Here is a 17,263-nt window from a genome sequence, read left to right on the forward strand (position 1 = left end):
GTAAGTAAAACGGGGGGGCTGGGCAGTGCAAGGTGTTTTTTCACCTTAATGCATAGGATGCATTAAGGTGAAAAATCACAACGGTTTACAACCCCTTTAAGCCGTGCAAGGGGTTTTTCACCGTCAGGGTGCTAAGAATGTGGAACTCTCTTCCACAATTGGTGGCGTTAGTGGGGACTATTGATATTTTTAACCACTTCAATACAGGGCATTTTCACCGACTTTCTGCCCAGACCAATTTTTAGTTTTCAACACTGTCACAGTTTGAATGACAATTGCGCGGTCATGCAACGTGGCTCCTAAACAAAATTGACGTCATTTTTTTCCTCATAAATAGAGCTTTCGTTTGGTGGTATTTGATCACCTCTGAGGTTTTTATTTTTTGCGCTATAAACAAAAGAAGAGCGACAATTTAAAAAAAAAAACACAGTATTTTTTACTTTTTAATTTAATAAATAGCACAATTTAAACAAAAATAATGTTTTTCCTCAGTTTAGGCCGATATGTATTCTACATATTCTTGGTAGAAAAAAATCACAATAAGCATATATTGATTGGTTTGCACAAAAGTTATAGTGTCTTCAAAATAGGGGATAGATTTATGGCATTATTATTATTATTATTTTACTAGTAATGGAGGTGATCTGTGATTTTTATCGTGACTGCAATATTGCGGCGGACATATCGGACACTTTGACACATTTTTGCGACCATTCACATTTATACAGCGATTAGTGCTATAAAAATGCACTGATTACTGTGTAAATGTGACTGGCAGGAGGAAGGGGTTAACACTAGGGGACGATCACGGGGTTAAATGTGTTCCCTAGGGAGTAATTCTAACTGTGGGGGGGGGGGACTGACTGGGGGAGGTGACCGATCAGTGTCCCTATGTACAAGGGACACACCATCGGTCTCCTCTCCCTGACAGGACATGGATCTGTGTGTTCACACACAGATCCATGGTCCTGCTCAGTTACTGGGCAATCGCAGGGGTGCCCAGCAAAAATCGCAGCCACTGGGCACGGGCATCGGGTCCCCAGTGACGCGGTGGGCGTGTGCGCCCACCACCGGCATCGCGCGCTCCCCCTAGTGGCTTGGGAGGAAGAAGACGTCATATGACGTCTACCCAGAACGGAAGACTCATCGTCCCGCTATCATATGACAGCAGGCGGTAGGCAAGTAATTAAAGACTGTTGGACGTGCATCTTAAAGAACACAACATACAGGGATATGGGAAATAATTATCGGCCCTGACACACATACACCTACACAGGTTGAACTGGATGGACTATTGTCTTTATTCAACTTTACCTATTATGTAACTATGTACAGATATGGTCACCTATTTTCACAGTCGTCAGAAAGCCAATCCAAATCAATACAGCCAACAGTGGACCCTGTGCATGTACACAGGTAATAGCTGAACAGACTGGATAAGATCAGCATACTGAGGAGGAAAAATGTATATATTGTATATAAAAAGGTATATAAAAAGAAAAAAAAAATGTATTTTATAAAAAAGAAAAAAAAAGCCATGGTAAGTGTCTATGATTCACAGTGCTTTAGGAAACTCAGTTAAGGATTCGATCTACTTTAATAAACAAACCTCTGGTTTTATAAGTGCTAAAATATTGTATTATAAATATGGCCAGTTACACTATGCCTTCCGGAATGAGATAAGAAGATAATTAGCTGAGCTCATGGAAGGTTAGTGCTGGAACAGAAATGTACAGAAGGAAAAGCTTAATTATATATTCAAGTGCTTTCCTGTTAAACTAAGACATTGCAAACACTGGCAAATGCCTGCATTGTTCTCATTTCCCCTGCTTGCTTTTTCAGACAAGGGCTTGTACATTACTTGGATTGATCCTTGTCCAGGTTTTATTTAGGGCCTGCCTTCTCAAAGTATTACTATGTGACAACTAGGAATAACCCAGTAGTTAATTATTTAGGCAGAGAAAACCAACACACATGTAACTTGTATTGCTACCTAGTATACATTTGTATTACAAAGGTAGTATAATAAGTACAAATAATAAAAATAATAATAATTATTATTATTATTATAAATAATATATTTAATATTATATTATAATAAATAATTAGGGATGCACCGATACCAAGCATTTGAGCGAGTATTAGTACTCACCCAAATGCTCTTGATACCCACTGCTCCTGTGTATGTGTGTATAGAAGCGCCATTTGGTGGGCAGTTTAGAACAAAATTCAGCAGAGGAAGCACTGTTCCAGTAAGTAGGTAGAGACAGATTAGAAGTTTAAAGCAGCAATCATTTATTGGAGAACTGGAGCTCCTGGGGGCGGGCAGTGAGCCCAATGGATGCCAGATCGATGGACAACCTCATTGGTTGCCCGCACAGTATGATCTCCATAGTAGAGCACTTTAATCCACTCTTGGCATTTCCCTCGGAGAGATGCAGGGTTAATAAGACCCCACATCTCTCCTCCAGGCTAGAATGCATGAGATTGAGAAAAAAAATTCACACATCTCATGCTTACTAGCCGCGATCGCGGCTTTTTTTACATGCGGGTCCCGGGCATGACATCATCGCCTGGGTCTCCAACAGTCATAGAGATGACTGGTGACCATCTGGTCACCAGTCATCTCTATGCTCGTCATCCGGCGCCGGCCCTGATGGCACAGGAGAGCCTAGAGAAGCACCGGATGGTGGCAGGAGGGGGGCATCCCCTCCTGTCGCTTGTAAGAACGATTAAGCGGCGAAAACTGTCACTATGATCATTCTTGCTGTGCACAGAATCACCAGCAGAAAATAATGATATCTGAATGATGCCTGTAGCTGCAGGCATCTTTCAGATATCCCTGCTGAAAGTCCAGGACATTATATGACGTCCTTGGGCTGGAAGTGGTTAAAAAATAAATAAAAGGGTTTAGTGTATGCAAATAAAAAAATATATATATAACAGAAAAGAAAAACAACTATTCAGTTTACTTTTGTCGGGTCAGAAAAAGATAATTTCTAACTGGCCTCTGAGAAACTGAAATTTTGCTTTAATAAATAGATTTGTGCCTTTTAACCAGTTTAATTGTTGTGATATTTAGTATTTAGAATTATAATAATCCCATATTTTCTACTTTATACCTACTTTTTAGAGTTTACGTTTTTCTGGAGAAGTATAAAGTGTATGCTTTAAACTGAACTAGTTTTAGTGACAATGTTTAGTTCTGAGACAGACCTCGTTCATACTGTCTGAGGAATGCTCTAATTTGTATATTTATTGAATTTCCCATTGAATTTCTTTGTTTACTGAAATGCAGATTGACATCAATTGATAAAAGAGAAGTTGTGATGGAAATTGACGGGGTGCCACCACTTCTTTACAGGTGTCAAGCTTCCATAGCAACAGAAATGCTTCTATGTAACCACGGTAGCCAGTGCAGAGAGGAGCAGGAAAACATATTTTATATTAAATGCTTTCCTAAATATCTATTTGAAGTCCACAGATATATAAATATATAATGGCTAGCCAATGTTATCAATAATGTGTTACCTATTACAAAACTAGTAATGTAGGATAATGTACGGCTCACTTTTTATACAAACTTTAGAATTTCTATTCTTGTTTTTTAGGCTGTGCTCGCTACTAGAGAACCAGACTTGGAAACAGGAAATTGAGGCAGCTTCAGACTTTGGTAATACGGTATAGACTTACAATGCTAAAACAGCTTTTTATAAAAATACTAATTTATTGAGAAAAATATTTAAAAAAAATATATTTGACCACAATGGCAAACATATAACAAACTAGACATATCCCATAAAGGAAAAACACAGTATACTGCGGCAGGTCTGCACCAGGGGTCAAGTCCTGGGGAAAAAAGTGTGAGAACTTCCACCCAAGATCCACTCCCCCACCAAAAAAAATAAAAAATGATACGCTCATATGCATGATTACTAAAGCGCATGTTTTTTTTTAAAGCAAGTTCTTTCTAAATTCCGCGATAACTCACGGCAGACCTCCGCAATGTCTCCTGGGAACAATGACAAAAGCTCCCAGGAGACATTGCGGCATCGAGGAAGTGACAGAATACCCGCACACTACCCGATGAATCCATATACAGGAAGAGGCCAGTAACATAAAAGATTACTAAGGTTCGACTGCCCCTGACAGTGAGTCAAGCTGGGCATCGCCGCTCAGTGAAGGATTGGCTCAGGTGGCTCGGCTGCTCTAGTCCTGCAAAGGGAACTGCGTTCCTGCTGTAAAAAAAGTGTAGGAACTTAGTTCCCATGCGTTCCCGCAGGACTTGAGCCCTGGTCTGCATGTTCCCACAAGCCACTGTAGCTGTACATTGGCCCTTTAAGCGGGGATGTGTTTAAGACAGGGGTTTAGTTGCACACATTTGCCTGCAGCTTATGCATGTATTTACAAATGTGTGCAATTAAACCCCTGTTTTTAACGCATACTATTAGACAGGTTAATTCGGTTGGTCGCAGGCTGGCTGGTTAGTAAGTTGATCTTGGAAATTCTTTGGTTTTATTTGACATTCGTTTGCCCTTCCAGTGCTCCTTGCTGTGAAGACCAGTTATAGGTGGGGGCAGTGACCTTTTTTTGTATTGGTGACATATTGGTCAGGCAACACACTGACACCTTTGCTGCCATTGTGCAATGTGCTGGGTGTCTAGTGTGTTCATGCACCTTTAAGGAGGGTTGGGCTCCCTCCAGTCATCTGCCCTTCATCTATCCATCAGAATACATGTGCTCCCACTGTGGAGACTCTGCAAATTTAGAGTTAGGGTGTGCAGGATACAGGGTACCTTGGTGGGGCCTACAGCTTATGCATGTATTTGCAAATGTGTGCAACTAAACCCCTGTTTTTAATGCATACTGTTAGGTTAATTTGGTTGGTCACAGGATGTTTGGTTAGTTGAGCTTGGAAATTCTTTGGTTTTATTTGACATACGTTTGCCATTCCAGTGCTCCTTGCTGTGAACAGTAAAGACCAGTTATAGGTGGGGGCAGTGACCTTTTTTTGTATTGGTGACATATTGGTCAGGCAACACACTGACACCTTTGCTGCCATTGTGCAATGTGTTGGGTGTCTAGTGTGTTCATGCACCTTTAAGGAGGGTTGGGCTCCCTCCAGTCATCTGCCCTTCATCTATCCATCAGAATACATGTGCTCCCACTGTGGAGACTCTGCAAATTTAGAGTTAGGGTCTGCAGGATACAGGGTGCCTTGGTGGGGCCTGCAGCTTACGCATGTATTTGCAAATGTGTGCAACTAAACCCCCGTTGTTAACGCATACTGTTAGAAAGGTTAATTCAGTTGGTCGCAGGCTGGTTGGTAAGTTGAGCCTCGAAATTCTTTGGTTTTATTTGACGTGATGTAAAGCATGCCAACACTGACTCTAGACTCTAGCATTATGCCAAGTGTAAAGTTTGGTGGAGGGGGGATTATGGTGTGGGGTTGTTTTTCAGGGGTTGGGTTTGGCCCCTTGGTACCAGTGAAGAGAACTCTTAAGGCATCAGCATACCAAGACATTTTGGAAAATGTCATGCTTGGATGAGTGAGTTTGAGGTTAAGGAACTTGAATGGCCTGCACAGAGTCCTGACCTCGACCTGATAGAACACCTTTGGAATGAGTTAGAGCAGAGACTGCTATATATATATATATATATATATATAATTTTTTTTTTTTTTTTACACTTTTACAAAAAAAATGTATACTTTTCTACTTTTATGAGGGGTCTTGATTTGATCAGTTGAGGCCACAGTATATGTGAATGTTAACTGTAATCCAAATATGCTATCATCCTGGACATATTATGACTAAATGTACTCTGTAGCATGTTCTTCTCTGTCCCAATGCATTTCTAATACCAAGCCACTGGTGTACTCACTTAGTTATTTAAATACTTCCTTACGTGAGAGGCCACATTGAATTGTAGCACGCAGAAGGGGAAATGCTTGTAGCAAGTGAACTTGGCAGTATAAGTGCCCAGGGACCTGGTGCCCAATTTAGAAAGAGCCATGACAATGATGAGGAAGACAACAGTGGCAACAGAAGAGATGATAATACACAGAGGAAAGTGGGTCACGTGAATTCATAGAGATTATCTGACTCGTTAATAATGAATAATAAAAAATAGCAGAAACCCCCCAAAAAAATTGTTCACGATGCAGCCACCACAAATCCACCAGCCTAGTGATATCTGTTATAAAAACCCAAATCCCCCATCAGTGCAACATAATCTCAATCAATTTAATAAGCTAAAAAGAATCATTTAAATAATTAAGCATAATAATAAGTTAAATAATAAATATTTAGGGCCAGATTCTCATACATTCGCGCTGCTCCTGGGCAGCGGAATATATGAGATCTACGTTACACCGCCGCAGGTCTACAGGTTTACATCCTGATTCTCAGAACACTTACCTGTAAACTTGCGGCGGTGTAGCGTTAGATTGCTCGTCGCAAGCCCGCCCAATTCAAATGGGGCGGGCACCATTTAAATTAGGCGCGCTCCCGCGCCGAGCGTACTGCGCATGCTCCGTCGGGTAAATTACCCGACGTGCATTGTGCTAAATGACGTCGCCCCGACGTCATTTGCCTAGATGTATACGTAAATGGCGTCCAGCGCCATTCACGGACATCTTACGCAAACGACGTAATTTAGATTGAATTCGACACGGGAACGACGGCCATCGTTAACATTGGTTGCGCCTGCTAATTAGCAGGGGCAACCTTACGCGTCGGGTACGCTACGCAAACGACGTTAATTCGCTGCGTCGACCTCGCGTATGTTCGTGAATCGCCGTACTTACCTCATTTGCATAGACGACGGGGAAAAGCGACGATGCGACACCTAGCGGCGGGAAAAAAAAATACATTTAAGATCTGACAGCGTAACAGCCTTACGCATGTCAGATCTAATGGGTACCTATGCGCAACTGATTCTGAGAATCAGTCGCATAGATACCCGGGGCCAGATGAGGTGTTACGACGGTGCTAATGGTGTTGCGCCCTCGTAACGCCTTTGAGAATCTGGCCCTTAGAATTTTAATATTGTGCATTTTTGTGAAATAGTTAAAATCACAGATTAAAAAATAATAATAATAATAATAATACACTTAAAATCTTTACAACTTTAAATAAACCTTACAATTATTCCCAAACCTGAGGATACCTGTGTCTAGTGTGATTAGGGTCTAATGTATAACTGCTTTTTATTGTGTGTGTTGTGAGTGTACAATATAGCAGGATAGCTTTTTTTTATTATTATTATTTAGGATAAATTAAGGTCCTCTTTTAAAAATGAAATTGAGTGCATTGTGCATGATTTACCATACTCCTTAGTCTTGGTTCCAGACACCTCTTCTAAATCCACCCTGCAGTGTAATGGATCAAAGTGCCAATTTCCTCTATAAGCTAAGCTAATTTCCTGCCGTAGGGGCAAGGCATTTCCCCCTGCCTGTTATCACCTTGGGCACAATCCACTGTAGCCTATGAGGGAGGACCTGGCAACTAGAAGAGTTGCCTTAAAATGGACACCCGAAGAATGCCCTCCAGGAGTAAACCAAAAAAAAAAGAGAAGGGTCATGCTGGCAGCCTTATGTGAGTGTGGCTTTAGGTAAGTAAAAAGGGCATTAGAATAGTATTTTTTTTTTCAAACCAGCGGTTCGTTAGAGGGAGTGGGATGCAAAGTTGCTAATATCCTGGTGTTGAGTTTTAACTTTAGTTTTTTTTTTTTTAGGGGGGTGACCGGTCCTCTATATCCAGACTGTAGGGTTCTAAATAGGTAAATCCACCAAAAGAGATACAGACAGCAAAAAACAACAACTTGGCAATAGTTCTAGTTTTGGGTGCAATTGCTATTTTTTCATTAACCCCCATCCCAAACGTAAAATCTATATATTTGTTTGGTCAATTGTGAAGTTCCTTTTAACATTTCTTCAGGTTTGGCAAGGGCTAGAAGAACCTCATCAAGAGTGCCTGACAATGCCTGCCCTTTCTGCTCAACTCAACCATTCAAATAAGCCATCCTATAGCTTCTATGAATGAAACATCACTTATGAATGGAGGGGGCGGACCTTTCAATCATCCACCTATTTTCCATTCATATATTGTGTTTCATTCATAGAAGCTATAGTACAGCTTCTGTTAATAGGGGAGATGGGTTGAAAGGTTGGGCATAGTCTGGCACTCTTGAGGCCTGTCACAGCTACATCGGCTTGGGGAAGATTGTGGCGCTGGGAATAGATGGGGATTGACAGAAGAGGATTTCAGCTAGAGAAGCCAGCAGCACAAGGAATTGTAAGTAATGGCCTCTGTGCTGATTTTTTATTTTCATTTGTCATTAAACTTGCACTTTAAAGGGGAGTTCCACCCACAATTTCACTTTTTAAATATAAATACCCCTGTAATACACAAGCTTAATGTAGCCTAGTAAAGTTAGTCTGTAAACTAAGGTCCGTTTTGTTAGGTTGTTAGAGCATTTAGTTAGTTTATAATCTAGAAATAGACCGTGGCCATCTTAAGTGTGGGCATCATGAAGCCAGACTGTATGACTTCCTGGATTTCAGCCTTGCAGATTTCACACATGCTCAGTGCTGCACAAGCAATGTAATAGGTTTCAGTCAGGTTTCCATAGCAATGGGAGTGTCAGAGGAAGTTGCCGCCCCTTCTCTATGCAAATAGGCTATTTGCAAGGACTACTGGGATACATGATGCCTATCCCAGAAACCCTTGCAAATAGCCTTGTGACTTAATTGCCTAGGCTAATAAGGAGGAGGAAGTAATGAAGGACTACAAAATAAAGGTATTTACAAGCAACAAAATAAATAAAAATTGTCCATTCTGAACACTATGGGCCAGATTCACAAATACTTACGGCGGCGTAACGTATCCCCTTTACGTTACGCCGCCGCAAGTTTTCGGCGTAAGTGCTTGATTCACAAAGCACTTGCCTGTAAACTTGCGGCGGCGTAGCGTAAAGCCGTCCGGCGCAAGCCCGCCTAATTCAAATGGGGCGTGTACCATTTAAATTAGGCGCGTTCCCGCGCCGAACGTTCTGCACATGCTCCGTTAGGAAATTTCCCGCCGTGCTTTGCGCGAAATTACAGTGCCCCGACGTGTTTTTTTGAACGGCGACGTGTGTAACGTACTTTTCGTATTCCCGGACGTCTTACGCAAAAAAAAAAAATTGAAATTCGACGCGGGAACGACGGCCATACTTTAACATGGCTGGTCTAAATCTAAGCCATGAAATAGCAGGCTTAAGATTGCGACGGGAAAAACCGACTAGCGACGACGTAAGAGAATGCGACGAACCCGCGTACCTTCGTGGATCGCCGTAAACAGCTAATTTGCATACCCGACGCTGGAAAACGACGCAAACTCCACCCAGCGGCCGCCGGAGAATTACACCTACGATCCGAAGGTGTACGAAGCCGTACGCCTGTCGGATCTTAGCCAAAAGCCGTCGTATCTTTGTTTGTGAATTACAAATAAATATACGACGCGGCAAATTTGAAAGTACGCCGGAGTATCAGCAGATACTCCGGCGTACTTTTTCTGTGAATCTGGCCCTATGAGATTAGGGCATGCAGCACAGACAAACATAAAAAAATGGGTGGAACTCCACTTTAAGCACCACAATTTATTGCAAGACCCTCTTCACACTGAGGCAGTTTTTAGCTGTTTTAGCGCTAATAATAGCACTTGTAAAGTATCTGAAAACTGCCTCTCATGTCTCCCCAATGTGCCTTCACACTGGGGCGGTGCGCTTGCGGGACAGAAAAAAAAGTCCTGCAAGCAGCATCTTTGGGCAGTGTAGGAGTTCTGTATGGGCAGTACTTCTGAAGTGACTGTAAAGCACTTCGGAAGCGCCGCAACACGGGCGCTTTTAACCCTTTCTTCGGCTGCTAGCGGGGGTTAAAAGTACCCTGCTAGCATCTGAAAAGTGCTTTTAAAACAACGGTAAAGCGCCGCTAAAACTAGCAGTGCTTTACCGCTTATGGACCCACCGCCCCAGTGTGAAAAGGGTCTTAGAAATTGGCTTTCTGCCAGTTAAGAGACTTGTGTTATAGTACTAGAGGAGTAAAGAGTGATGAAAAATGTGAAGCCACACATGACGAAACATGTTGAGTGCCAGGTACAAATTGACCCGATTATGCAATCTAAAATTGAGCAGGCACAAAGGTTGCCATTTTACACTATAGAGGTTCTGTGTTCTCTATGTGTATGTTGAGTTGTGGGGAATTCCAAACAGTAAATTGGTGATAATTCACCAATAAAATCTGTGATTTCACATCAGGTGGATCACAAAAGTGATGGACATAACTGTATACATTTATTTTTGGAGCATTTTTAGGCAAATTTTTTTGGCGCATTATATTGCATGTTGCATTGAAGAAATCATTGAAGTGGAATATCTTTTTATTTAATTAAAGGGGAATCGACACATTTGTTGTCCCTTAAAATAGGCTGTTTGGGCCAAGCTGGTCAGAACAATTTGTTTTCTGCATTACCAAGTATTCTTGCAGGGCATCAGCTACATACAGTAAATGGCTCTGTGTTCCAGCAGTGAATTGGGAACTTCCAGTCTCCCTCTTAGAACAAAATAGAGAGTCTGCTGGGCATTGCTCAGCCATTCACTGGAAGCTTTGTATTCTATGAATAAATACAATGCTTCCTCTAAAGAGGAGATTGTCACATCATCCGAATGCTTCTCCACCTTAGCCATTCAGAGGTATTCACATAAGAGAATACAAAGCTTCATGTGAATGGCTGAGCAACAGGAAGTCCCTGTCTCACTGTAGGAACCCAGAACTGTCTACTGTATGTAGCTGAGGCTACATACAGTATCTCACAAAAGGGAGTACACCCCTCACATTTTTTGTAAATATTTTATTATATCTTTTCATGTGACACCACTAAAAAAATGACACTTTGCTACAATGTAAAGTAGTTAGTGTACAGCTTGTATAACAGTGTAAATTTGCTGTCCCCCCCAAAAAAAATCAACACACAGTCATTAATGTCTAAACCACTGGTAACAAAATTGAGTGCTATTGAGTCGCATTAATGTCCAACTGAGACCTAAAGTCAGAGGCATAACCAGAATCTTCAGGGCCCCGGTTCAAGAAATCATGAAGGGCTCTTCCCTCTGGGCCTCGGCCCTTCCCACTAATCCCGGGCCCTTTATTATGGTCCCACAGCAAGACCCACAGTGGCAGAATGTCAGGGCCGACTTTTGCGATTCCCAACCACTGTCAATTAAAAAGAATGTGGACCTGATGGAGAACTAGTCTATCAGAGGTTACCATCAGGTCCACCAGATTGTTTGACCATTGCTCTACTGTAAGGCCTCGTACACACAGCCGAGGAACTCGTCGTAAATAAAACGTTGTTTTCCTCGACGAGTTCCTTGTTAGGCTTGTCGAGAATCTTGAAAAGCTTTCTTTGCGTATACACTGTCAAGACAAAATCTCGTCGTTCTCAAACGCGGTGACGTAAAACACGTACAACGGCACTATAAAGGGGAAGTTTAATTCCACTGGCGCCACTCTTCTGAGGATGTGCGGGTTTCTAAGCATAAACGCAAACGTGTTTCTCATCGAAAACTAGCCCGACGAGGAACACGACGAGGAAATTGAGACTCCCAACGAGGAAAAAGAGAACTTCTCTTTTTTTTCTCATCGAGTTCCACGACAGTTTTCTCGATGTAAAACATACACACGACCGTTTTCCGCGGCAAAAAAGCTCTGCCACCAAGTTTCTCGATGGATTCTGTCGAGGAAAACGGTCGTGTGTACGAGGTCTGAGCCATGAAGCATGGGTACTTTCATGTTTTCAGTAAAGTGGATTCCTACACATTTAACTTGTTCTTTTATACTTTGTCTGGCACTCCAGAACTATTTCAATTTATTGGTTATGTAGAACTGTAAGTACAAGGATTTGTGCTTTGTTGTGCTGGGATTTGTATTACTACAAGAGCTAAACACACACACCAATGTCGTCTGATCCCAGATCTTATATGAGGATGGGTGCTACCCTCCCTTCTTGGAAAATATCTGCTCCACTGTTGAGTTTGCAAAGCCTCAAAGGAGGCTGAGAGACTAGTTGCCCATCAGATGCAGTGGATGGATCCCATAGCTACTAGACAGCCCAATAGTGATTATGAAATCCACCAACTGCCATTAGCTGTCAATTACAAAGGATGAGGTACTAGTGTCTTAGCATTCCCATCGGCCCTGCCCAATGTCAATGATAAGCCCTGCATCATTGGTTGCCTGAATGCTGGTGGCCTGCGTCCTAACAACCAACGAATCTGTGCAGCCACAGCTGACATTGTTCTAGAACAGTGTTTCTCAACTCCAGTCCTCGGGGCGCACCAACAGGTCTTGTTTTCAGGCTTTCCATTATTGTGCACAGGTGATTTTATCAGTTTCACTGCCTTAGTAATTACCACAGCAGTTTGATCTGAGGGAAATCCTGAAAACATGACCTGTTGGTGCGCCCCGAGGACTGGAGTTGAGAAACACTGTTCTAGAAACCATGACCCATAAACATGCCTTACCCTTTACTCTGAGCACCAGCGTGTCTCTGTACCCCAAGTCAAAATTGGCCTTAACTACAGTCAGTTTGCTCATTTGTGAACTGTCAGTAATTCTTTTAGAATTTTTTGCAGCCATAGCAACTCAATTTTAAAGTGGTGCGCTGAAAGCGAAACAAAACCCTCCTATCCGTTTAAGCCAAGGAAGCTGCCATGTGGCCTCTGTTTGATCTTGAACTGCCATAGTGCTGCACCTGTGATGAGTTATGACACCAACCATTTGATGGTTTGACAGTTTGGTTGACAGCACAAGAAAATTTGACAGTTAGCATTCCTGGCATGCTGGGAATGTAACTTTTTTAAACTATTAAACAGGGGGTTTAGTTCCACATTAAAGCAGAACTATACTCATCACAGCTCCAGCGATGTGGTATGCCTGAGCTGCTCCTCCCCCCTGGCTGCTGACATCTTCAGACTTCTGGCTTCTGGGTCTCAATTACTAGGTGCTTTCATTGGCTAGGTGGGGATGACGGTAGTCCTGCGCATACTCATGCACATGTTCTTTTAGATTCCAAGCATGTCTCTTCTGCATTAAAATTCCTACCTGTTCGCCCCTTTTTTGTTTTTGACCTAAAGTTCCACTTTAAGAACTACTTGAATCTATTGCATTAGCAAGCAAAAATGTAATTCCCCCAAATGTTATGCCCTGTACACACGATCGGATATCTGATGGAATCTAATCCGATGGAGTTTTTCTTCGGATATGCGATGAAGCTGACTTTCATCAGTCTTGCCTACACACCATCAGTCAAAAATCTGTCCGTGTCCAACGCGGTGACGTAAAACACTTTGACGTGCTGAGAAGAATGAAGTTCAAAGCTTCCGAGCATGTGTCGACTTGATTCTGAAAATGCGTGGATTTTTCTCCGATGGAGTTCCACACAGACGATCGTTTTTTTCTTTCAGTTTTTTATCCATAGGAAAATTTTAAAACACGTTCTATTTTTTTTCACCGATGGAAAACAAACTGATAGGGCCCACACACGATCGGTTTGTCCGTTGAAAACGGTCCATCGGTCCGTTTTCATCAGACAAACCGATCGTGTGTACAGGGCTTTAAGGTTTTGCATCTAAACATTTCTAAATAGAACAAATTTGAAAGCTATCAGGGAAAGAATAAAAAGGCACATTATTATGGTTTTTAACTGTGTAGTTAGTAAAAATTATACATATAATGCATTTTTACTGGAAAGAAACTCAAAGGCAGAGCTATACTTCATTTCTATCAGCCCTCTTCTGCAAAGGAAGATTAGGCAAATCCCGGAAATGGCAACACAGTTCTGGAATGTCACTGAATTTCATCCAAAGTTTAGGGAATGTCACTTCTATTATTAATTTCTATTCCAGTTGCAATTATAACTTTTTTCTGTTTAATTTAAAAATTATAAGTTAGAAAAATGAGTTTACATTATTGTAAGTTGCTCAGTTCTTTGTTAAATAGACTAACACAAGCATGTCAATGTATAGAAACATGTAAGTTTATATTTTTTATAAAAAATTAAAAAATAAAACGATTATATATATATATATATATATATATATATATATATATATATATATATATATATATATATATATATATATATATATATATGTGTGTATATAAATATTAAAAAACTACCTGTTGCTCTTGCAGTTATTTTAAAAGATTTGTAACGTCCATTTGTCCCAGTTATGCTTGATGTGAACTCTGAAGTGAATTTATAACTGTCAATGATGACATCATTTTCAATTACAAGTAATCAAGGTGTTTCTTAACTATGTAAGGGTACAAATGTCCCACATACATCACAAAAGGAAAATTGTAGCCTTAGACCTAAGTCAGTGCATTTATGTGATGCCTTATAACAGGGGTGCCCAACCAGTGGCCCGGAGGCCACATGTGGCCCGTGGAGCCCTCTGATGTGGCCCACGACCTCCTGCTCTGGGATGGAATAGAATACTGTTATTAAAGGTAAGGTTATTACTATAATCACAGTTTTACTGGGCTGCTTTCAAACTGATCCGCAGGTGCAGAGCAGTGCACCTGAGGGTTACCTGCACTGAGCCATAGGCCCCTTTCACACAGTCAGTCTGACCCAGTTGGACCCTCCATTCACCTCTTAGGCCGGGTACAGAAGAGCAAACATGTACGATGAAACCGGTCCGTCGGACCGTTTTCACCGTACATGTCTGCCCGGGGATTTCTGTATGGTGGCTGTACTCACCATCATACAGAAATCCACGCGTAAACAATACGCGGGGCGTGTCCGCGCTGTCGCCGCGACGATGTGGGCGGCCCTGCCAGTTCAATGCTTCCACGCATGCGTCAAAGTCATTCGACGCATGCGAGGGTTGGCGGGCGCTCGGACATGTACGGTAGGTCTGTACAGACGACCGAACATGTCCGAGCGGGCAGGATTTCAGCGGGCTGTTTTAAAACAAGTCCAGAAATATTTGCCCGCTGGAAAAAGGCCCGGCGGGCAAATGTTTGCTGGAATCCTGTCCGCTCGGGCCTACACACGACCGAACATGTCTGCTGAAACTGGTCCGCGGACCAGTTTCAGCAGACATGTTCGGTCGTGTGTACGGCCCATAAGGAGTAGCAGATGTAAATTGACTTGTGTCCGTTTACAAACGCCGACCTCCAAAAAAAAATAAAGAAAAGTAGAGTGGACTCTATAGAGTAGAGTGGGCTGCCATGCACCCACTCTGCTCAATGTGGCCTGCGACCAGTTACCAAGTCACTTAGGTGGCCCTCGCTCTTCAAAAGGTTGGGCACCCCTGCCTTATAATATTATAACAATGTATCAGCTTTCCTTTTCACTCTATGTCAACTGGACCAAATATGTCTTTAGATGCTGTCTTAGTTGTTAAGTAGTATTAACAAACTTTATTTCCAGTCAATGTATCATATATATATATATATATATATATATATACACACATAAACTCAATATTCATAATTAATGTGAACCTGTGCACCCTTTGAATACCCAATGTGCTAGGAAAAATCCATTTGTTTTTGTTGCATATAGTTAAGGCTTTCAAACTGAAAGCAGGTTCACCTTATTTACAAGCATTCAATTTGCTAAGTGATTATCATCTACTTAATTAATAAAAAATGTAATATCCTGATTTACTAAGAATGTCACTTACCCTCTTTTTGGTTTAGGTGGTCCTGTCAAAGGAGAAGAATTTGTCCCCTGGCTGTCAGGTAAGTTCGTTTTCGGTGAATGCCTATTTCCATGGTGTAAAACATCCTTGCTCTCAATTGTGTCCTCATGCCCAGGTAGACCATGAACAAAGGTAGATATCCCATGGACTTCAAGTGTTGAGGCTATATGGGAAGATCCAGCGGTATAGATATGCGGCTTGACCAAATTAGTGGTGACCAAACTGATCAGCCCAAGAAGACTTATTAAAGCACACAGCCTTTTTGCCATGGTCCTCTATTCTCCACACACAGATCTGCTTCAGCTTCTAAGTGCTTACTGAGAGTCTTTAAGAAACCCCTTTGAACTGCCTTCAAGTTTAAAACTAGGGGTGGGGGAACTTTTTTAACAAAGAACGGAAAAAACGCACAATCCCTCCCAGCTACTGTGGAAATGTGAAAGGTCAGCAGACAATGTGAGGGCCTGTTCCTGTGTGGTGAGCACTAAACTTATTGAGGAGAGCCTGCAGAGGGAAAAAAAAAGGAATATTTTTTTTTAAAGGAAGCTAAACTGCTGGCAGCCTACACAAGGAGTCTGCGCTCAGGAACACAGCCTTATCAGAGCCCCTATGCCTGGCCTGTGTAAGACAGAGCTGCTGTTACTGGGAGGAAAAGGATGTTAGTTTAAGGGAGAGCAAATATTGTAAAGTTTACATTAGGTCTCCTTAAACCATTGCATTACACAAACATATCTATGTAATGTTGTGCTATATTATTGGTAATCTGGGAAACGAAGCAAAGAAAAGAATCTAGTCTATGCATATCTATGCTCTACAGAACTACAACAGTACTCGAATACTTCTGTGTTTATTAGAATTGTGGTGCTAAATACTTGTTACTAATCTTATTGTTAAAGGATAACTTAATAAAAATAATAAATGTTCAAAGGTAAAAAAAGTGCATTGATTATTTTATCTTTCAGTAGCCTGCAGAGCATTACACCTGTGATCAGCAGGTGTAATGTCAGCCGCCTGCAGACTCAGTACAGCTGTCTGTCCATACCTCCCATACAGGCAGATAGCTACTGATTTTCAGGAAAATAGAATTAATTGAAAACCACAAGCAACCTGCCACGGTGTAAGATGGGACCTGTAGTTAATTCATTCACAGATCACTGTGACTGAATGATGTGGCTGTGTGGGCGGAGCCTCACACAACCGCAATCTTTTTAAATTGTGACAGCGGGTGCTGGAAGAAGATCCTCCGCCCGCTGTCATGAGGGGGATTTGGGAGGTTCAGGCAAGTGCTCTTTAGTAACATGTTGCACCCTAAATATGCTGGAGCACCCCTCTTCATTACCTCTTATTAGCGGCCACCAGTGCAAAGGAGGAATCCCTTCAAGGGGTTGTAAAGGTAAAACATTTTTTCCCTAAATAGCTTCCTTTACCTTAGTGCAGTCCTCCTTCACTTACCTCATCCTTCGATTTTGCTTTTAAATGTCCTTATTTCTTCTAAGAAATCCTCACTTCC

General features: G+C 41.8%; 1 protein-coding gene across 1 annotated transcript in view; it reads right to left on the minus strand.

Annotated features, from left to right (window-relative positions):
• Positions 1–16,216, minus strand: part of MMRN2 (multimerin 2) — a 48,326-nt gene extending 32,110 nt beyond the window's left edge. Inside the window, exon 1 of the mRNA XM_040320528.1 lies at positions 15,739–16,216. Within this exon, the coding sequence (XP_040176462.1) occupies positions 15,739–16,025 (287 nt within the window). The 5' untranslated portion in view covers positions 16,026–16,216. The remainder of the gene's footprint in view (positions 1–15,738) is intronic.
• Between the last annotated feature and the right edge of the window lie 1,047 nt (positions 16,217–17,263).

The sequence above is a fragment of the Rana temporaria genome, chromosome 8, assembly GCF_905171775.1.
Source record: "Rana temporaria chromosome 8, aRanTem1.1, whole genome shotgun sequence".
NCBI classification, from domain to species: Eukaryota; Metazoa; Chordata; class Amphibia; order Anura; family Ranidae; genus Rana; species Rana temporaria.